Here is a 22,723-nt window from a genome sequence, read left to right on the forward strand (position 1 = left end):
AGCTGTGGTTCAAGTGGTAGAGTGCTAGATTTGAGCAACAAAGCTCAGGATCAGCACCCAGGCCCTGAGTTCAAGCCCAGGACTGACATACAAAACAAAAAATGTTCCATAGGCCAAAAATAAAAGATGGAATCCAAACAAACACATCTGGGAGAAGATGAAATGGGCACACTGACAATTTTGTTGTTCTCCCCCCCACCCCCAACTTTTTTTAAAAGTACTTCCTGATCTCTCCCTCAAAAAACTTCGGAATGTCTGCTAATGGCACCCTCTTCTCTACAACAGAACTGGATTTCGAAGCAGGACACAAGAGGTAGCCTTGCTAATGACCTTTCCTGATGTATGGTTTAGGGAAGGGACAAGAAAGTATGAGAGAGCAGCTACCGGGGGCCGGAGGGCAGCTGGGGTCCTGGGTGGCCTGCTGCCACTGTGAGCTTAGTGACCAATGAATCCAGGGAGAATGGGGGAGAGTCACATATCTGGATAGCACCTTCCTGGCCTAAACCATTCTGTCCAGTCACCAGGAAAGACAGTGTGGACAGAATTGAGGTCAGAGTGCTCAAGCCCTGTGTGGTTTAGAGGAGGCAGAGCCTGGGGAGAGATTGGGGACTATGAGGAAGAGAGTGGGACCAGCAGGCCTCTGGTAACAAGCCTGGCTTGGAGATAAAAGCCATAGATGGGCCTTGGGCGAGTTAGTACACAACTAGGGGAAATAGGGGACCGGAGTATAGCTCAGTGGCAGAACACTTGCCTACCATGCCTGAGGCCCTGGGTTCTGTCCCCAGCACTATATTTAAAAAACAACAACAACAACAACAAAAACATGTGCTGATATCTCACACTTGTAATCCTAGCTACTCAGAAGGCTGAGATCTAAGGATCATAGTTTGAAGCCAACACAGGTAGAAAAGTCTATGAGACTCTTATCTCCAATTAACCAACAAAAAACCAGATGCAGAAGTGTGACTCAAAAGGTAGAGCACCAGCCTTGAATGAAAAAGCCAAATGAAAGGTGAGGCCCTGAGTTTAAGTTTCAGAACTGACGTGTGCATGCACACACAGACACACACACACACACAGACACACAGACACACAGACACACACACACACACACACACACACACACACTCTAAGGTACTTCCTTTCGAGTAGGTGGGACTGGCCCTTTTAGAACATTGTGAGGTGCCAGGAGGCAGAAAGTGTGACTTGGCAGCAGTGGCTGTGAAGAATAACTTCAGGCTGAGGAATGAGGGGGTGGGCTAGGGAGGGAAGGCAGGCCCAGCAGACCTAGGAGGGGCCCACATGGGGATGGACTAAAGGGGGATTTGCCTCATTCCTCCCATCCCATCTGAGGCAGTCTCAGCAAAGCTTGATTCTCTCCTTGGAATTTCCCCCCAACAGTTTCCACCTGGTTGCGGGAGTGAGGGACAGCGGAGGCCTCCAAGCCTCCACAGTGCTGCAGGTGACCGTTGTGAACATGAATGATGAGATCCCCCGCTTTACCAGGTAGGCCTGAGGGCACGCAGAGCAACAGGACAGAAGGATGCCCTTTGCTCCAGCCTAAAGGAGACACAGAGGCATGTGATCTTCTGTGCTTTTCTCTCGGAACTTCATATTTCACCTTTGCTCCCCTGGTTACTGCACCCTTACTTTTGCACACACCGTGGGATTGTGGGTATGGTGAGGGAGGGGTTGTGGATTGGACACCATGCTTCTGGTGTATGGCTTGCCCTGGTATCTGTGTGAATACAGAGCAGGTTGATGCATAATGAAGTGATCCATGTTAATAATAGCAGAATTCTCAAGTGTACCCCTTCAGTCAAGACGCCATAAAAGCCACTCTCAGCAGTCAGTCATCTTCACACTGAACAGAGGTCTGTCTGCATGGAGCCTAAGGTTCCTGGACGCAGCAGGGTGCACCAGAGTTCCTTCCTGCCCTTGTGGATGGAGAAGGACATCTGGAGGGGAGGCGGTTAGATGAGCTCCACGGGCAGCAGAGGTGAGAAAGGTCAGTGCACGTGGGCTGTGGGAGTGGCCTGGCACTGTCCCAGGTCCAGAGGGAGAGGCCAGGCTGCTGTAGATGGGATTCTGCACCAGCTAAGGAGCCCTCCCTCCCCCAACACCTGGCTTTCTGATGACTGCTGTCCTACTCCCTGAGACAGAGGCAGGACCAGCCACAAGGAAAATGGCACAATTGCTTTTGTGGGATTGACACATTAATGGCTGTGAATAAATTCCACCTGGGATACTCAACTAGAAAAAAATCCCTTTGGATACAATTATTAGTTGTCAATTTAAAAAGAGAAAAAAATATTTTAAAAGCTATTAGGCTGAGCCAGGTGTGATGGTCCAGGCCTAGCATCCCAGCACAAGGGAAGCTGGGATAGGAGGTTCCGTAAGTTCCAGGCCAGCCTGAGCTACGTAGTGAGAACTCCATCTCAAAAACACAAAACTAACACTCTGAACCAATAACCAGAAAAGAGCCATAATGCCTGAAAGGAGATGATAGCCCACTTGTTAAACATTCTAAGGTTGGGAAGTAGTACGAAGGCTGCCTCATTCCCAGGCTTACCTACTGCCACTTTGCAAAGAAGCTTCTGGATGTTGACACTGTCTACTGCCCCTGGCTGGGTGTCCATGTGGAGGCAACAATGCAGATAAACTCTCACATAACACTTCCCTTGGGCTTCTACTGCTATGGTGTTCTGGAAGCACAGACCAGGCAGGGTTTAAGTAGTTGTGCAGACCAGCCCAGACTCCCATTCAGGTACTGGTCCCTGGGGCTCTGTGGGTTCACCTCTCCCACCACTCCCCTTCCTTCTCATGAAGATGCTGGTCATGGGGCTGGAGCCACTAAATTCTTTGCTGCCCAGTCTACCAAGTGGAGAAGCAGAAAAATAGGATTGCAAAGGGGAAAAAATAAGTACCTCCCCCACCCTCTGGGCAGAGGCAAGGCTTGGAAACCATCTGGCTTCAGCTTTGCCTATTTAAATGCAGTAAATTGACCTTAGCAGGGAAAACGAGATTTTGGCTGGTTTGGGAGTCACTCAGACAGAGGTCAGCCTGGGGGGGTCTCACATTTGGTTTGCAATAGGACTCTGTTAGGAGCTGTCACCATACTGAGACCTGGCTTGTGTGACTGTGTTCATGTCTGTCTGTGTGTCATGTCTGACTTTTTTTTTTTAATAATTTGACAGTGTTCCATAGAGGGTGGCCAGGGTGTGTCTGTAGGAGCCTTCACTCCGGAAAGGGGACTTAGGGCAGGATGCTCCATGACTGTCCAGGCTGTTCAGTTTTAGGCTTCTTCCTCAGCCGTCCATGGTTTCCAAGGCTCCACCAGGTCAGACTAGGTGCTACGTTACCAGTTTGCATAATTCCCTTGGAGTTCTCATCTTCCCCTCTCCCCCTCCCCCACAAGCCAGTGCTAGCACCAACTAGAAATCATTTAATTCAGGATCAGAAAATTAAATTCTTGAACCGATTCAAGCTGACTGGTTGTGACACAGCAATAGAAGATGCAGAAACAGCCGTTCTCTCTCTCCTACTGCTTAAGCCCTTGCACCCGCACACACATAGCCAGTGCCATTTCGGTGGTTGAAATGTCTCACTCTTTCATCTCTGGGTGGTGACAGATGTCTGAGTGCTTTGTGGACGCTTGTCGCTTACACTGGGACTCTGTCATTATTACAGGTGAGTGCTTTATGATAAACAGTACCTGACATGTTTACCCTTTGTGTGAGTCACTGCTTGCTATTTTCTCAGAGCACTTTACTTCAGGTGTTAGTGGCGAGGTCTTGCTCATTTTCTTTGCATGTGGTCAGAGCCCCCATTTTGCTGGTGCCTGGCAGTACTGGCATACTTTAGGCCCTTACCGAAGACTCACTCATAGGGATGCAGCCATCTTAGTCATCCAGCTTTCCTACCTTTGCCCGTGAGTGTGACCCTTGGCTTCCCATTTAGTCTTCGTCTGGGCTCTGATCAGGGGTGATGGGGAAAATAGGGAGCTAGAGGGAGCAGGAATGTGAATGAAATCAGCTTCATTACATGTACTTTGGGTTAATCTTAATTTCGTCAGACCTTTATGTCTGAACAAAGTGTGCGTGTGTGCATGTGCATGTGCTTTTGCCTACGGGGACTTGAACTCAGGGTCTGAGCTCTGACTCTTAGCTTTTTAACTCAAGGCTGGATCTCTACCACTTAAGTCATAGCTCCATTTCTGGCTTTTTCATGGTTAATTTGGACATAAGTGCCTTTTCTGCTTTGGAACCTCAATCCTCAGATCTCAGCCTCTTGGGTAGCTAGGATTATAGGTGTGAGCCATTGGCTCCCAGCTACTGAACACTATTTTATCTAGTCCCGGATCTTGGATCTCCAACTCAAATAGACCATAGCTTTTCTCTTTTGCCACACTTGTTATCAGGACAGCCAAAGGGAGCTTGGTTGAGCTGAGGAGCCATGTCATCACTGGTAGCTTGAGCGGTCCCCTTCCCAGGCACCTGGCTTCCTGGAGCACACAGTACAGACAGCAGGAGCCTTCATAGCGGGACTAAAGAGCACTCCGCTGACGTTTGGAACCAGAGACTGCTTTGTTGGAAGGCAGTCCAGTGCATTATAGATGTTTAGCAGCTCTCTGGCATCATTGGTGTCCCAAGAGCATGATAGCATGATATTCCCCAGGTTGTAACATCCAAAAATGTGCCCAGATAATCTCCCCTCCCCCACACACACACTGGGAAGTACTTCCTAGAAGGAAGAGCAGAAGGTGGAAGGAAAGGATTTGCTCCCAAAGTGTCCCCTGTCTGTGCTAGAGAGACCTAAGTCTGTAGTGGTCACCTATTGTACTGTCTTATAAGGGCGTGTAAATCCCTGGACATATGTGAACACACAGCTCCTCTTCTGGGGCCTGGGGTGAGGGGGCGGGCCTGGGGCCTGCATTTTAAGGGGCTTCCTGGTAACACTGGTGCTGGTTGGACTGGCAGTAGCCAGGAGGACCAGAACAAGGCTGTGTGTGGGTAACAGGGCATCTTTATGATTCCCTTGTTGCAAGTTAACAGACCACTCCCAGGGTCTGGTAAAGCAAAAGCATCCCACGTTAGAAATGGGCTCTCACAGAATGGACAAAGGCCTTAGCTGGCCCTACAAGGCCATAGAGACAGGTCTGCCTCTTTCCTCTGGCTCTAGTTAGAGCCTTTGCTTCCACTGCCTCCTATCTGTGATACTCTTTAACTCATCAGTGGTCAGTGTCACAGTCCTGCTGAGCAGGAAAGTGAAAACATAAAAGGGGCTGCTCGTGGGACAGCAAGACCCAGAGCACGGGAGTGACCCTTTGCGCTGAATAACATTACTTCTCCCTTGCTAGGCACCTGTGGCTCACAACTGTAATCTTAGCTACTTAGGAGACTGAGATCTGAGGATCATTATTCAAAGCCACCCTGAGCAGGGAAGTCTATAAGGCTCTTATCTCCAATTAACCATCAAAAAGCTGGAAGAAGAGCTGTGGCTCAAGTGGTTGAGTGCCAGGTTTGAGTGAAAAGGCAAAAGGACAGCACCCAGGCCCTAAGTTCAAGCCCCATTATCAGCATGAGAGAGAGAGAGAGAAAGAGAGAGAGAGAGAGAGAGAAAGAGAGAGAGGGAGAGAGAGAGAGAGACTGCTCCCCAGTGATAGAGTGCATCCAACAGGTGCCCTCAGGATCCAGGGAGCTGGCAAGGAACAGAGGTTCTTTTGTTTGTTTGTATTTTTTGTCTATTGTGGGGCTTGAACTCATGGTCTGGGCACTGTCCTTGAGCCATTTTGTGCTCCAGGCTAGTGCTCTACCAATGGAGCCACAGCTCCACTTCTGTTTTTTTGAGTGGTTAATTGGAGATAAGAGTCTCACGGGGACTTTTCTACCTGGGCTGGCTTTGAACTATGATCCTCAGATCTCAGCCCTGAGTAACTATGTTAACAGGTATAAGTCCACCAGCGCCCAGCTTGGCATGGGACAGAGCGAGAGCCCAGATGTAGCCTTCTCTGTATGCTCATGACTCTAGCTGGAGGCTCTCTAGCTTCTGGCTAGGAGGGGTGAGATAGAGTTAGAGGAACAATCCAAGCCCTAACACGAATGCAGCCATTTGGATCCCTTAAAGAAACATCAGGTGGGAACTGCAAGCTTAGGCTACTAGGAAGTAGGAGATAACTATTTGCTGACAAGGAAAAGAGTTTGCTCAGCTAAGGGACTTCCTGCAAAACAAGATTTTAGAAACAAATCCCTCTTGCTACCTTCACACTTACTGGATTCATCATAGGTGTAGCTCCCACCTCCCAGCCTGTCTGCAGGGTCTTCTCCCGAGGCATGGGAGGTGTGAGGAAGGTGGGCCAGCGGGTGATTGGGGGTGATGTGGTTGGCCCTGGCCGTGGGAGCACAGTGCTCTCACCTCGTCTGCTGCAGGGGAAGGGACTGCACAGATCTAGCAATTCATGCCTAATCGTCTATCCTCAGGCAAAAATAAAGTAAGTTAAAAAAAAAGACGAGGAAGCAATGAAAAGTGAGCAAAACTGCTAGAACAGAGAACGGTCCTGGCTTCTGCTAGATGTGTGGGGTGGGGGCCAGGCACGGGGAAGGAAGCCTGCAGCACTGGACATTAAATCCAGGTGGAGTTCTAAAAAAGAATCCAGGCAACTTCTTGTGCCAAAATTGGGAGAAGGAGAAAAGATAGCTGATATGCCAACTATCTTATTTTGAGCAACGCTATTGCCAAGGCCCATCTGAAATGGTGCCAGGCAGGCGTACATAGAGGGAGAGACTGGTGCCCTGTGATAACTGCCTGGCACTTCGTTTGTGTCCGCAAGGAGGTGGTCTTTGGAAACACAAAAGCCAGGCATCCCTCCTCTTGGTGGCCCTGTGCTCCTCCAGGAATGTGAATGCAACTTCAACAGCTCAGTGCTATATTTAACACTCACCAAAATATCCACTGCCCAGATTGCACTCTCCCCTGCCCCTGCAAATTAGCTGTGTCTACTGTGTTTGTGTTCCAGCACAAGGAGAGTTTACTCCATTCTGGAGGAGCTGAGCCCAGGAACCATCGTGGCCAATATCACAGCAGAGGATCCTGATGATGCAGGCTTTCCCGGCCGCCTCCTCTACAGCATCACTACCACCTGCAACTACTTTGTGATAAACCAGTGTGAGTCACACACAGCCATCCTTAAGTGCACCCTCCAATCCAGCCAATTGGGTTGTTTGGATCCATCTCTGGCTGGGAGCCCATCTTTCTGTCTAGGCTCATCCTTGGTTACCAGGAAAATAGATGCATAAAGGCTGCTAATATGGGGATGTAGAAGGTGAACAAGAGCCATGGTGGATGGCTGGGTCAGCCTTCACCTTTGTAGAGGGGAAGAAGTTTCTGTTCTCATTCCCATCAGGATTAGGGTAGAGACCTTTAAAATCTATTGATACCTATAAAAGGTAGATCAAGCCAGGTACAGTGGCTGATGCCTATAATCCTAGCTACAGGAGGCAGAGAACAAGAGGACAGTGGTTCAAGGCCAGCTTGGGTCGGAAGTCCACAAAATCTCATCTCAACTAATAAAAGCCAGGCATGGTAGGTAGTTCATGTCTGTCATCCCACTTATATAAGAAATATAAATGGGAAGATCATAGTCCAGGCTAGCCCTGAGCAAAAACTTGAGACTTCATATAAACTAACACAGGCTTGGAAGGTGGCTCAGTGGTAGAGCGCTTGCCTCGTATGCATGTGGCTGTGGGTTCGATTCCTTAGCACCACATAAGCGGAAAAAGCCAGAAGTGGCAGTATGGCTCAAGTGATAGAGTATTAGCCTTGAGCTGAAGAGCTGAGAGACAGAGCCTAGGCCTAGAGTTCAGGCCCCATGACTGGACAAAAACAACAACAACAAAAAAACCCATAAAAACTAACACAAAAAAGACAAGGGCATAGCTGAATTGGTAGAGCACTTGCTTAGCAAGCTTCAAGGCTGTGAGTTCAAATTCTAGCACCACCTGAAATAAAACAAAAATAGATTAACAAAAAAAAATACAGATCTATGAATTTTATGTGACATGGAGACTTCAGAAATGAATATTCAAGATACAATGAAGATTGGGCATGATGATTCATACCTGTAATCCCAGCTACACAGATGGCAGAGGTAGGAAGATTGTGGTCCTAGGCTGGACCAAGGCAAAAGTGATACTAAAGCAAAAAGAGCTAGGGGAGTATTCAATAAGTAAAGCACTTGCTAACAGCCCTCAATTCAAAACCCAGCATGGGGGGGCGGGAATATATTTTATGCTACATTTGTTGAAGAAAGGAATAGTGAATTGTGGAGCAAAAAAGTGTAATCTAGCTGTATTTAGCTTCCAGGATGAGGATGCAGCTTTCCTCTGGGCATAGGTAGGGTCTTCCTTTCTTTCTTTCTTTCTTTCTTTCTTTCTTTCTTTCTTTCTTTCTTTCTTTCTTTCTTTCTTTCTTTCTTTCTTCTTTCTTTCTTTCGTTTCCTTTCTTTTCTTTTTTTTTTGTCAGTCGTGGGGCTTGTACTCTGGGCCTGGGTGCTGTCCCTGAGCTCTTGGTTCTTCAGCTCAAGGTGAGTGCTCTACCACTTGAGCCACAGTGCCACTTCTGGTTTTCTGGTGGTTAATTGGAGATGAGAGTCTCATGGACTTTCCTACCTGGGCTGGCTTTGAACCGCGGTCTTCAGATCTCAGTCTCTTGAGTAGCCAGGATTACATATGTTAGCCACCAGTGCCTGGCATGAGTGTTTCTATTTTAAGACACCTCTTTGGAAGACAGGATCTGTAGCATTGCTGAAACTGAATGAAAATAAATACATAGTGGCAAAATTTCTAGTGGTCACATATGAAAAAGAAAACAGTGAAATTACAGTTATGATACAAAATATCATTTCAACATAGAATCCATCTTTTAAAGATATTAAGATGGTTCACATTATTTTCTTTGGTGCTAAGTCTTGGCAGTTTCTTGTGTATTTTATGCTTAACGCACATCTCTATTCAGACTGGCCCCGTTTCGAGTGTTAAACAGTAGTGTATGGGGTTTTCCATCCCAGGCACTGTGCCAAGTGATCTGTAAGTATCTCAAGTACTCAACACAGCCCAACCAACGAACACAACCCACAGTCCACAGAAGTGGAAACCGAAGCTTGGGGATAAATGCAAACAGGCTAAGTGACCTGTCCAAGGTCACGGGTTTGGAAGCACAGAATCTGTGCTAAGCCGGCTGACTTCCAAGCCCGTGCTCTTAGCCTGGGCCACACTGGACCACATCCATACATCCATATCACCTTGCCCTGAAAGACTTTGCTTTTCATGATTCTGTGCAGGCCAGCCTTGAACAATCCCAGAGAAACACTGTGCAGCTCCATAGGCTTTAGGGCAAAGCATGCTGAATGGGGAGAGAGACCAGTGCTCAGCCTCTGAAAACGTCCCAGTGCCTTGACCTTGAGGGCTTGGCTCAGCACATGGAAGGAATGGACAATTGTTGGCTGAGAATTTGTTCACTTGAATATTGTAAAGTTGAACTTGTAATGAGTGTATTTTGGACTTCCCTTGTTAGCATTTTAGTTATTTGGCTTATTTCTGGTTCTAAGCAACAGGAAAAAGGGCAAACAAAACAAACAAAGGAGTCAATAGATCAGGACATAGTAACAGCAATAGAGACAAACTAAACTAAAAAAGAAAGAGTCATGACAGGCCCAGGTGGCTCATGCCTGTAATCCTAGCTACTTAGGAGGCTGAGGATTGTGAGGATTGAGGATCTGAGGATTGTGGTACAAAGACAGCCAGGGAAGGAAAGTTTGTGAGACTTTTATCTCCAATTAAACACCAGAAAACCAAGTAGTGGAGCCGTAGCTCAAGGTGGTAGAGTGCTAGCCTTGAGTGAAAAAGCTCAGGAACAGCATCCGGGTCCTGAGTTCAAGCCCCATGACTGACAAAAGAAGCAAGCAAGCAAGCAAGAAAAAAGAGTCAGCTGGTCAGGAAGTGTGTCAGCTGCTCTAGGGACACAGAGGCCTTGCACCTGCAGCTCTGCTCTTAACACGCCTGATTCTCCACGCATGTTTCTCAGTTACAAATTCTCCAGTGCATCAAGCTGGAATCAGCTATCAACTGTGGGCAAGGGCTGTGGCCAGCGGCCCAACCCTGAAGACTAGGATGAAAAAACTCTAGGGCTGGGAAGGTGGCTCAGTGGTAGAGCGCTTGCCTTGCATGCCTGAGGCCCTGGGTTCGATTCCTCAGCACCACATAGCAAAAAGAAAAAAGCCGGAAGTGGCGCTGTGGCTCAAGTGGTAGAGTGCTAGCCTTGAGCTGAAGAGCTGAGGGACAGCGCCCAAGCCCAGAGTTCAGGCCCCACAACCGGACCCCTCTCCCCGACCCAAAGAAAAAGAAAAAGAAAGAAAACTCTAGAAGGATCATACCAAATACTCCAATAAATGTCAAATATAGGAGGAACTCAATATGAATTCTCTAAAAGGATACATTTACATAGAGATACATTTGCATACACCAGTTCTAGTATTAGGATGGTCTTCCCAGTTTTCTCCAAGTTTCTTTATACCTTTTGACTCTTTGTTTTCAGAAGATCACATTCTCACCTTTGCCCTTTAGTGACTGGTTCGATCCAAGTGGCTCAGCGGATAGACCGAGATGCAGGTGAATTAAGACAGAATCCGGCCATTTCTTTGGAGGTTCTGGTAAGGGACAGACCTTCCGGGGGCCAGGAGAACCGTATCCAGATAACCTTCACTGTGGAAGACATCAATGACAACCCTGTTGCATGCACAAAGTTCATCTTCAGGTAATCACATTTGGCAACAGATGCTGGATCCCACAGTTCTTGGCTGGTCCTTGATCCTTTGGCTTGGGTGGTACATTCTCAGGAAGAACTGAAGAAATATGGGAATTGACAAAATGGCTTCACTGAGCTCAGGAGATGGGCACTGTCCAATTTTTGTCATGGATTTTTCTGTGGATCATTGTTTGTTCCTGATCCAGGCCCTCTTTCTTTTTTTTCCGCTCTTCTTTTCCTTCTCTACTGTCTCAGTCAGTTCAGAGTTATTTTGCTTGGTTGGTGGAAAGTACCACAGAGACTTGTTAGGCCTATCTCAGAGCTGTGCCTTGTCTTTATTTATTGCCACCAGCACCAAGCTAGTACTGTTTGTTAGCAGTTCTAATAGATACTTGAGACTTAGAATTAGTAACTGAAAACTCCCAAAGAAATGCATCATAGTAATAGGAATAAAACACATGAAGCACCTAACGTAAAATGAAACAAATCATCTAATTCACTGTGTACAACTAACTTAATTGCATCTAAGCAAAAGGGGGAAATGTAGATACAGGTGGTTGCTGAGTTATTTTGAATATTGTGACTTGTTCTTTGTCTCATATCTATTCATGGTTACTTAAAAATAGAAGCCTTTGTGATTCTGGGTTAATATGGCTTTTTGTGGCTGGGTTAATATAGCTATTTGGTCAAAAAAGGGGGGGGCACAGGGTTAGGTATTTCCTGGTTTCCAAATCAGCCAGTCACTGTTTTTCTGGAGTTTAAGGCAATTGTTCTGTGATAGTGGGGGTGGGCTAGGGAGTGGGTGCCTTAGCAGTGTGACCTTTGCAAAGAGATTATCCCGATCTGAAGACTAGATCTCATCTCCATTGGGTGAGTCTTCTGAGTTTACCCTTGACTGGTTTTGGACACAGACTCAATACATAGTATGGCCACATAAAAGACAAAGGCCTTGCTGGGCACCAGTGACTCCTGCCTATAATTTTAGCAACTCAGGAGGCTGAGATCTGAGGATTGCAGTTCAAAGCCAACCCAGGCAGGAAAGCCTATGAAACTCTTATCTCTGATTAGCTACCAAAAAAGCTGTAAGTAGAGCTGTGGTTCAAGTGGTAGAGTACTAACCTTGGGCATAAAAGCTCAGGGACAGTACCAGGCACTGATTTCAAGCCCCAGGGCCACTACTGGGAAAAATAAAATAAAAGGATAAAGGCCTTTAGGTAAAGACTGTCTGGGTAAGCAATAACAAAATAAGTTCTTACTGTGCTTGTGAATATTTCCTTATTTTCTCAATGGATATGGCCATCATGGTGTAGGAAATAGACATGGCTTTAGTCTGACGTCAGGACATTTGTATTTGCTTTGGGACACATTCCAGATCCACCCTTCAGATCCATTCTTTGCTCTGTCCTGTGCTGAGGAAGCTGACTGGTACAGGTACCAAATGGCTCCCTTGGCCTCCAGTGTTAGTTAGCCAGTGGGAGCCTAATAAGAGGGAAGAGTACGTCTGGGTATTTACCCCATGCCTCCTTCGGTGTCAGCTGCATGCACACTTCCACCTGCTGAACAGCTCAGTTCTTACAAGGCAGCTGTCTGCACGCAGCACTCTGTTCCTGCTGCCATTATCAGCAACTGCTTCCCCCACTGGCCCCTTTGGTTTAGATGTAGTAAGGCTGCTCCGGTCTCATTAGCCCTGAGGTACTGTACCATCCCTTTATATTTCCATATCCCCCGTGTGTACCTTTGTCATAACTCGTTTACTAAACATCCCAGAATTATCCTAATTTGCCACCTGTTCCAGCTGAGACCCTGATACACTCAGTCACAGGCCAGCACATGTGATAGGTTCCTATCCCAACTTAAGCATTCCCATACCTCAGGGTCTCTTAGATGAGTAGGGAGGGCTGGCCCTGGGAGCTAGGACTCTGATTGCCACACTATTACATGCATAAACTGAGCCTGCCTCCTGTAAAGAGAAATCTAGACCCTGGAGATGGACTAGAAATGATATGTAGAGTCACACTTACCCTTTATCTGAAAAATCTACAGCACTCTTGGGTGGTCCCAGCCACCCTGGGGAATTCCTCTTTTTGTTCTACCCTTCTGAGCTATCTTGCCCTTCCTTGCTGCCCTGTCCTGAGAGGTCGAGGCTAGGAGTAAGAAGTAGGAGTCTTGAGTTTCGCTTCTTGGAGAGGAACTGTACTGTCTTGCCTCTCTGCCTTTGGAGCATCTCTGCTCATGGCATATATAGTCTGGCTTCCTGAGGTGCTGTGAGGATAGCTTTCAGACTTGTGTTCCGTATTAGCTGGTGAAATCACATTTCGAATGTCCTGGAGTACCCAGGCAAGCCCATACCAAACCTGCTCTTGATCTCTCCAAATCAGCCCTAAAAGGCCCATCTAAGTCAGTAAGTGAACTAAATTGTGTTTATTACTGAAGCAAATTCTAAACAATGCTTAAGTCTCTCCCTCTGGGCTTTTCCAGTAAGGGCTACTCTTAGTCAGCCATGCTGTGAAAGCCAAGATGCGGGGCAGGGCACGGCCAGAGCTGCTGCCTCCCTGGGAGGCCCCGGAGCAGAGGTCCTCCCCGCAGGAGCCCAGCCTGCGCGCCTCGGCTCCCGTGCACACCTGCCGGGCAGAGCTGAGCAGCGCTCGGCCCTGCCAAACCACCGTCCTCCGGACTCCCTTCTCCAGCCCAACCACGCAGAACCAAACCAAACCAAACAAACAAGTCCAGAAATGGCGCCGCCACCGTCTCCGACACCTGTCCCTGAATACTGATTTCTGAAGTTTGTGCGATCAGGCAAGAAGCAGAGATGGGCTGGGAGCCAGCAGCTGGGGTGGTTTGGGAGGCCGCGCGCGGCTGCGCGCCGAGGGGCGGAGGGCGGCCCGGGAGGGGGCGCGCGCCCCCTGCTGTCCATCCAGGGCTGCTGCAAGGCTCCCCAACCCTTGGAAACGAAGGCCCCTCGCAGCTTTCCTTCCTCGGTTGGTGATGAATGAGCCCAGCGCCCCAGTGGAGGCATCAGAGGCGCCCAGACAGCCCCGGCTCGGGTTGTAAATTGTCCGGCGCTTGTCTGAAAGCGCTTCGCAAGCTCTTTGTGAGCGAGGGGCGGAGAAGGGATTCAGAATGCAGCTGGGCACAGTCACCTCTGCTTAGGGAGGAGTCCGTGGTCAGATGGATGGGGGCCAGGGCAGCTCCCCTTGGAGTCAGGGATTGATGGATGAATGGGAGTGGCTTTCCGAGTCACAGTTAGAAGGAAAAATAGCAAGTGTGGGGGAAGAAGGATAGAACGTTCCCCGGCTGGAAATATAGCTCAGACCCGCGTGTGCAGAGTTGTTTTCAAGATCCAAATCCCCAAATGCCCTTGACATGGATATTCATTGATGAAATTTAAAACTCATAGTGAATCTGACAGACAGTAAGAAATTCATATCTGGAGGGAGTAACTTTTTTGGACAGGAACTATTCTTCCCCTGTAAATGAGAGGAAGGCTGCCTGCGTCTTGGAGAGGAAGGGATTAGAGCATGCTTTTCAAGTGCTCGGTATGATCTGCATGCAGCTGGTGTTTAATAAGTGTTATCTATTCTAAGTACTTACTACGTGTGGGATCAAAGCAGGAAGGAGACCGCTCAGGCTGCCCGCCTGCTGAAACACAGATGTTCTCTTTGCTAGGAGGCAAGGTGGAGATTCGGGTAACCCTGCTTTCTTCCCAGCTAACAGACCCACTCTCCTCAGCTGCAAGACCATTCTTGCTGTTAGACCTTACAGTTGCTGAGCCCTGAACTTATCTCAGCTGACTTTAGGAGAGGCCATGGAATAGGGACATCATTTGGTTGTAGGATTAAGGAATTTAACATGGATTCTTTTAATATGAGTGTTCTGAAAAGCAGATGCCAAGACAAGATTAAATAGGTCAGGCTTTTTATTTGGGAAAAATACCTGTGGTAGCAAACAGGAAAGAGTTGGATGAGGCTGAGATTGCGACGGGGTGTGTGATCAGACTAGGGTGAAAGTCTGGCCTGAGGGAAGAAAGAAAGTGGTTTGAAATGTTCGAAATGGCCATGCAGCCTAAAATCCATTCACCTGAAGGACTGGAGGCATGGCTTAAGTGGTAGAGTACTTGCCCAACAAGTGTAAGGCTGAGTTCAAACCCCAGTACCACTAAAAAACAAACAACAACAAAATAAAGACCACCAAAGAGACCTAGAGTCAGAATGAGAGGTCATAAGATAAAATGAGCTTGCCATAGTATCGCTGCCATACCCAGTCATCAGCACACAGCTTCGCTTCAAACCTGGTGATGGATTTCAGAGCGCAGCAGCCACAGCCTGCTTCCAGCTATAATCCTGAATTGAAAGTCTTCAACATTCTCATGGCAGGCACAATATATTTTTGTAAGCAATTCTGCTAAAGCAAAATATGACTGAAGTAGAGAACAAAAACAACAAAAACCAGCTACAAATTCCTCCAAAGGTGTACTATTCCCTCGCGATAGGACTTTGCTAGTCCTCAATCAAGACACTACTGGAACTTGGGCTTGATGGTGTGAATACTTCGGCTGCTGGCACATTCACAAATGCGGGACAAGGGGGGATTGCAAGTGGTGTGTGTATTGAGACTTGATTTCTCTCTCGACTTTGGGACCTTGCTACTTTGGAACTCCCTGTGAAGAGCCTAGACCAGCCACTCGGAGGATGAAACACAGCAACCATCTTCCCCCCAACCAACCATATGAGGCCCCCTAGTGTCTGGCTGCCAGTAATCATGGAGCCCAGTCAAGTCTAACCAGAATCAGAAGGACTTCAGATAGTCCTAAGATGAGAAATAAATGCTTGTTCTTTAGACTGCTCAGTGATGTAGCAAAAGTTAACTGTCATAACCTATGCCCATTTTATAGATGGAAAAACTGAAACCCAGAGGCATGATTAAGGCCCTTGCTGAGTTGAAGCCTACAGGGGTTAGTCTTCCTCAGTCCCTTATCCTGAGCTGGACTTAACCAGATGCTCTGAGTTTGGGGGTAGCTTTATTCATTCCTCTTATTTGCTAGACCTTACATCAATTTCAGGAACCTAAAATTCATCCAATAATAAACCTCGTTTCAATGAATGATAGTAGCTTATTGTTAGGCCCTTCTATGAATTGAAACCAGTAGAACTCAAGTCAAGGAATTCTTCAGAGCTTCGGAGATGCAGAATCTACCTCTCAATGCAAGGCAAAGGGATTTTTTTCTCTAACCAGCCTACGAACTCCTACAGGCATGAGGTGGAATTGATATTTCTCTTATATTCATTTATTGAACAAATATATATAGAGTATTTAAAGGACAAAGCAAAGATCTCTGCCCTAGTGGAGTTTATATTCTAGGGGATACATAGACAATAGACAGGAGATATAAGTAAAATATATAGCATGTTGGATAATGACAAATGCTAAGAATTCCAAATAAAGGGCAGAATGGGAGAGGAAGTGAAGGACAGGAGTCACTGATATTTTAGATAGGGTAGCCTCACTGAAACGAGAGCATTGGGTTAGAAGCTAAAGAATGTGAAATAAGAATTTGAAGTTAGGCTGGGAAGGTGGCTCAGTGGTAGAGTGCTTGCCTCACATGCATGAGGCCCTGGGTTCGATTCCTCAGCACCACATAAGCAGAAAAAGCTGGAAGTGGTGCTGTGACTCAGGTGGTAGAGTGATAGCCTTGAGCTGAAGAGCTGAGGGGACAGCACCCAGGCCCAGAGTTCAGGTTCCACGACCAACAAAAACAAAAAACAAAAACAAAAAAACTTGAAATTAGTCAAGTTCCCAACACTACAACAAATACCCGAGACAATCACTCCATGCTTGTTTGGCCCCATTGTTTGGGCCTGCGGTGAGGCAGTGCATCATGATGGGAACATGGAGTGGAGACAAAGCATTCCCCTCATGGCCAGGAAGCAAAAGAGAGCAAGAAAAAAGTGGAGTTTCCACAATCCCTTGCAAAGTGTGTATACAATGGCCTAACTTTTTCCCATTAGGCCACACCTCCTAAAGATTCCACCACCTCCCAAAAGCTCCACCCTAGACACCAAGCCTTTTGGGGACTAAACTATAACAGGGAAACTTTATTTGTGAAAGAAGCATTCCATAGCAAATGCATTGACCCAGGGCCAGAGCCTGGTAGCATGTGGAAGAAGAACCAAGAGGCCCTGGTGGCAGGAGGAGTGTGAACAAGGAGAAGCAGGAAGGAGGTGAGGTCAAAGAGATAACGGACAGCACTTCATGACAGGCCTCGAGGTCAGTTAGTCCTTGAAGTGCAACCAGGAACCACTGGGGCTTAGGAGCAAACACATGATTTGATCATGTTTGATAATATTTTATCAAGATCCCTGGGTATAAAAAAAAAATGTCTGAAAGGAGGTAAGAGCAGAATCAGGGAGACCAGTAGGAAGGCCTCCTGCAATAACCTAGCGCTTGCGTTGAATTGAAAATGAAGTAGAAATGTCTAGTGGAGCGCCCAGGTTAGAAGTAACACTCTGTCACCACTTGGGGGAAAATATTGAGCTGTATCTTTTCCCCAGCATTATGGTGACGGAAAGAGCAGCCAACGGGACGTTGCTTCTGGACCTGAACAAGTTCTGCTTTGATGACGACAGCGAAGCACCAAACAACAAATTCAACGTCACCACGCCATCTGGAGTGGGGAGCAGCCGCAGATGTTTACAGGAGCCAGCTGGCTCTGGGAAAATAGTGGTCAGTTTATGGTCATGGCCTCATTAAAGGGCAGCGGGGGAGCTGGTCCAGCATGCACAGTGCTTTGCCTCCCCACAGAGAGGCATTTCCAAGGTAGCCCCCTCTCAGAGCCACTGTAACTGACAAGCTTAATAGTGGATCCGTGTCCTCGCCTGCTCTTTATTTTTCCCATGTCCCCAAATCACTCATTACACATCACTGTGCTGGGGGCACTAAGGACTGGATTCTTCCTTGCATAGCTCGCAGTGGCGTGCGGCTTAGTGGGCCTTTATAGATGCATTAGTGCCCTTGGAGCACAGGCTCTTTTGTTTATTTGCGAGCACATTCCTCAAATGAGGTATGAGGGAGAAAAAGCAGGGCCTGGGCTGCGAATGCGTCTTGATAGATTCTGCATTGTAGAACCAACCAGAGACTCCAAGGGGAATGAGACAATAAGGTATAAAAAATGACACAAGTATACCCAGGAACAATGCAGAGTTGGATGGATGGGCATGGAAGGCCGGGCTTGGCAACCCCCAAGAGACCCTTACAGGAAAGGCAAGGATCTTGAGGGTATTTTCAGGAGAAATAAGCCTTAGAGAAGAGAGAGGGCAAACAGCTCACCAGCCTTCTTCCCACTCCACCCCTCCTTCTCCACTTTTTTTCTTTTGTCAGTCATGAGGCTTGAACTCTGGGCCTGGGCGCTGTCCCTTAGCTCTTCAGCTCAAGGCCAATGTTCTACCACTTGAGCCATAGCGCCACTTCCGGTTTTCTAATGGTTTATTAGAGATAAGAGTTTCATGGACTTTCCGTGCCCGGGCTGGCTTTGAACCTTGATCCTTAGATCTCAGCATCCTGAGTAGCTAGGATTACAGGCATGAGCCACCGGCGTCTGGCCTTCTCTTTTTATACTAAGCCTTCCTTCAATTCCCAAGAGACTCTTACCAACTTTATCTATAGTGTCATAAAAAAAATCCATTTCTAGTTGGATGCTGGTGTCTCACACTTATAATCCTAGCTACCCAGGAAGCTGAGGTCTGAGGAACAAGGTTCAAACCCATCCCAGGCAGATAAATCTGAGACTCTTATCTCCAATTAACCAGCAAAACACTAGAAGTAGAAATGCTCAAGCGGTAGAATACCAGCCTAAGCTAAGCATGAACACAAGGCGCTTTGTTCAAGCGCCAGTACTGGCACAAAATAATAATAATAATAATAATAATAATATCCTTCCTGTCTCTTTTCTGCACATGTATTTTGTGTATGTATACATGTATGCATGAGTATGCTAAGTAATGGAAAATACTCCTAATCAAATGGTTCAATATTGTCTTCCTTCAATACATCTGAGATGGTGGGTCTTTGCTTGTTGGGTAATAGTGCTAGATGAGCATCTTTGTACAAAGAGCCTCTCTTCTGGTAAGTTCTACTGAGTAAGTTGGTGCACAGCTCTTTCAATGCATTGGCAAGTGCTTTCCAAAAGGATTGTGGCAATTTGCATGTGCACTCATGCTGTGTGAAAATGTCTTTGTCAGTTTGCCTCATATAAGTTAGTATCTCTGTTTTAACCTAGTTGATTGGTGATCTAGATTATGAAAACCCAAGTAACCTAGCAGCCGGCAATAAGTTCATGGTGATGATCCAGGTGCAGGATACGGCCCCTCCTTACTACAAAAGCAAGTATCATTTTAACTTATTTCATGTGCATCTCCTGAGCATTAAGGGTTAAATTGTGTGTGCAGTTGATGGTATTGTGCTTGATCTCCATCCCACTAACTGGGCTCTAATGCTGGATCCCCTCTTTCTCTTTTTTTTGGGGGGGAGGGGGAGGAGAGCATGCCAGTACTGGGGCTTGAGTTCAAGGGCATGAACTCTTGCTTTGACTTTTTCTCTCAAGGTTGGTGCTCTACCACTTAAGTCATACCTCTACTTTCTGCTTTTTTTTGCTAGTTAATTAGTGATGCGACTCATAGATTTGTCTGTGTGAGCTGCTTCAAACACAACCCTGAGATCTCAGCCTCCTGAGTAGTTAGGATTACAGGGGTGGCCCAGACACCCCCTTGAAAGACCCAGGGTCTTTTAAGAGTCTTTCTGCCTCCAGTCTTATTCTTTCCAGTGCAGCTTCTCCATTTCTCTCAGTGGCTTTGCAGGGAATGCAGATGCCATTATATCATTTCCTTAAGTGTGTCCTGAAGCTTTCAAGTTCAAGTTCAAACTCCCACTTAGCATGCAAGGACTTTTATTATCTGCTGTTTAACTCTAGCTGCAGTTCCTGTCCCTTCCCTACAAGCTCCCCTGCCCCACTTTTTTCCAACTAGACAAATAGTTGGAAAGATTTCTGAGTGAATCATGCAGTTTTATGCTGTGATATTTTTATGCATGCCTACGATTGCCCTCCTACCCCCAATTCCACATTACCCCAGTTGCCTCTGACTTTGCAAGGCTCAGCTCCCAGGTCTTCCTCCAGGTTCCCTAGACACCTTGATGGCAGGACCCACTAGATCTGATCCATCTGTATCCCAAAGCCTGCACTTGGAAGATGCTTTTTAAAAATGTTGAATGAACAAATGGATGAGTATGGATCACAATTTAAATTTGTTTCCATTTCCATTTTTAGATACTATCTACATTTCTGTCCTAACACGCCCAGAAAACGAATTTCCTCTCCTCTTTGCTAGCCCATCCTATGTATTTAATGTGTCAGAAACAAGACCAGGTAAGTAACAGCCAAAACACAGACCACAGCTCTTTCTGGGCTCACACCAAATGCATGTCCTGCAGAGGTGAAAGCTCAGGTCAGAGGCCTCCAGTGTGTTTTACACAGCAGTTCACAGTGGATTAGCATTTATTGCACCTTTAAAAAAAAGTTGTCCTTGCTGCCATGGAACTCTTCAGGTAAAACGTGGATTTTGAAAACCAGTGATTAAATCGTGTTCCTTTTGACCCCTGATTGCTTCTTTGTCTATTTGCCTGATTCCAGAACCCTGTCCTTTTGTATCCTAAGTTTTCTCCTGGTCTCCAGCTCATTCAGAGAATTGAAATGTCAAAAATTAGTAAAGGTTTCCCATTTCTGTATTTCCTTGATCTAAAAACAAAATAAGCATATTTTTCTGTCTCTTCTCCTTGGATTCACTAGAAACTCTCCTCTCTCTTTCTCTCTTTCTCTCTCTCTGTCTCTCTCTGTCTCTCTCATTCTCTCTCTCTTTATAAACTTTGATTTTGGTAGACACTTCCCCCCCCTAAGAAAACATTCACCACTTCCAGCTTCTGTTTCTCCCCATGTCTCCTGTTTGAATGCAATGCTGTCAGCTCTCCTGTGTGATCTACTATATAAACATTCAAGTACAACAGACTTCCCCACAGGCTGGTACTTTGAGATATAGATACTTCTTCCACAGTTAAAAAAAAACAGTACACTCCCCCTACAATTCCATTTTATTCTCTCTTTATGATGCTCTTTATTTCTTGACATTAACTTTTAAAACAAAATACAAAAAGAGAGTCCAGAGGAGATTCCTTTTAATTCTATACACCTTACCTAGTGAATAACACTTTCAACAGGAGTAGAATGTTATGTAAATCCATAGATCTCACTACAATTATTTTTGACTACCTGTTCTGGGTCACACAGTTGGTGCTGGGCTATAGAATTCAGTGAGAAAATATCTGCCCAGGAGGAGAAAAATTTATAAGAAAGAACATCTATAAAACAAACAAGCCAGATCTCTAGTAGCCTCACCAACAAGTATTTGTAAAAATAAGCCAAATAGAACAGTATTTTAAAAGTTACACTCTGTAGATTTATTCTTCTAAAAAATGTTTCTTCATCTTGTTTATAAGAGCCATTCATGCTCATTCCAGAAGATTGGAGGAATACAAGAGAGTTATATGTAGGACTGTGCTAAGAGATGGATGTGTGTGCATGAGTATTCCTTGCACTATTGTTTGCCATGGCAACATGATTGGAGGTTCTGTAAAGGCCAAGAATTGTCTTTCACACCTTGTGGCCCTGCTTGGGCCATAGAGCCAGTTACAAGTAGGCACTCATTAGAATTATTTAAATCTAAGAGAAATTAAACATAGAAGACAAAGAGTTTGAAGAGCCACTCTTTCTGCCCATGGTGGTAAGGACACTTGTTAACAGATCACTTCCTCCCACTCCATCCAATCGGAACTAATCATGGGTACTTTATTCTTCCAGCTAGAACGAGGATTGGCCAGGTTCAGGCAGCTGACGAAGACTACCCCCAGGGGAGCATCTCATACGCCATCTCCACCGGAGGAGCCAGCTCCCAGCACCCGAATATATTTTGGATAAATCCCAGGACAGGAGAACTCCAGCTAGTCACCAAAGCAGACTATGAGACAACCTCCAGCTACATTCTTGGAATCCAGGCCACCAATGGAGAGAGCACAAGCTCAGTTACTGTGAGTGGGACACCTGGATTGGCTTGGGTCTCTGACATACTCAGCCACATCAGTTGAGGAATCCTCATGGGCAGGGGTCTTACAGATGTGAAGAGAAATGAGTTGTGATGCCCAGGACAGAAAGATTCTCATGTGTGTCTGAAGCCTGAGTGTGTGGGTCACTGGGAGAAGTATTGGAATTGCTGGCCAAATACTGGGTTATTGGCTGAACCCACAAACCCATGTAGTGGGACAAGGCTCTTCCCATGGTCCTTTCAATCTTGTTTGCCTTCACATTGGACAGGCAGTGAGAGGCAAATTGCCAGGAGATGGATATGACTCTATGGTTCTGTATCGCCTCCCAAAGAGCAGTTTTGCCATGCCGCCACCCCATATCCCTACACACCAGATGGAACAGTTCTTGCCATGATGCTGTTAGTCTGCTTTAAGTCAGCATAATGAAATACCCAACATAGGCTAATTATGAAGTTTAAAAGGCCTAAGTTTTGCTCATGTATCTGTAGGGGTCAAGTCTAGGATTAGATTGGCCCCATTTGTTTAGGCCTCTAGTGAGTGTGGCACATCACGGCAGGAGCAAGTGCTCACATATCCAGCCAGAAAATAGACTGAAAATAAGCCAAGATCCCAAGCCGGGCGCCAGTGGCTCACGCCTGTAATCCTAGCTACTCAGGAGGTTGAGATCTGGGGATCATGGTTCAAAGCCAACCTGGACAGAAAAATCCATGAGACTCTTATCTCCGCACTAGAAACCTGGAAGTGGTGCTGTGGCTCAAGCGGTAGAGCACTCGCCTTGAGC

General features: G+C 46.5%; 1 protein-coding gene across 1 annotated transcript in view; it reads left to right on the plus strand.

Moving 5' to 3' along the window:
- Cdhr3 (cadherin related family member 3) overlaps window positions 1–22,723 on the plus strand; it is a 60,794-nt gene that overhangs the window by 24,596 nt on the left and 13,475 nt on the right. The window contains exons 6-13 of the mRNA XM_042684531.1: window positions 219–313; window positions 1,402–1,506; window positions 7,016–7,164; window positions 10,620–10,809; window positions 17,349–17,520; window positions 19,073–19,175; window positions 20,117–20,215; window positions 21,701–21,927. Coding sequence (XP_042540465.1) covers window positions 219–313; window positions 1,402–1,506; window positions 7,016–7,164; window positions 10,620–10,809; window positions 17,349–17,520; window positions 19,073–19,175; window positions 20,117–20,215; window positions 21,701–21,927 — 1,140 coding nt within the window. The remainder of the gene's footprint in view (window positions 1–218; window positions 314–1,401; window positions 1,507–7,015; window positions 7,165–10,619; window positions 10,810–17,348; window positions 17,521–19,072; window positions 19,176–20,116; window positions 20,216–21,700; window positions 21,928–22,723) is intronic.

The sequence above is a fragment of the Dipodomys spectabilis genome, unplaced genomic scaffold (assembly GCF_019054845.1).
Source record: "Dipodomys spectabilis isolate Male_0828 unplaced genomic scaffold, ASM1905484v1 ptg000089l, whole genome shotgun sequence".
In the NCBI taxonomy this organism is placed as follows: domain Eukaryota; kingdom Metazoa; phylum Chordata; class Mammalia; order Rodentia; family Heteromyidae; genus Dipodomys; species Dipodomys spectabilis.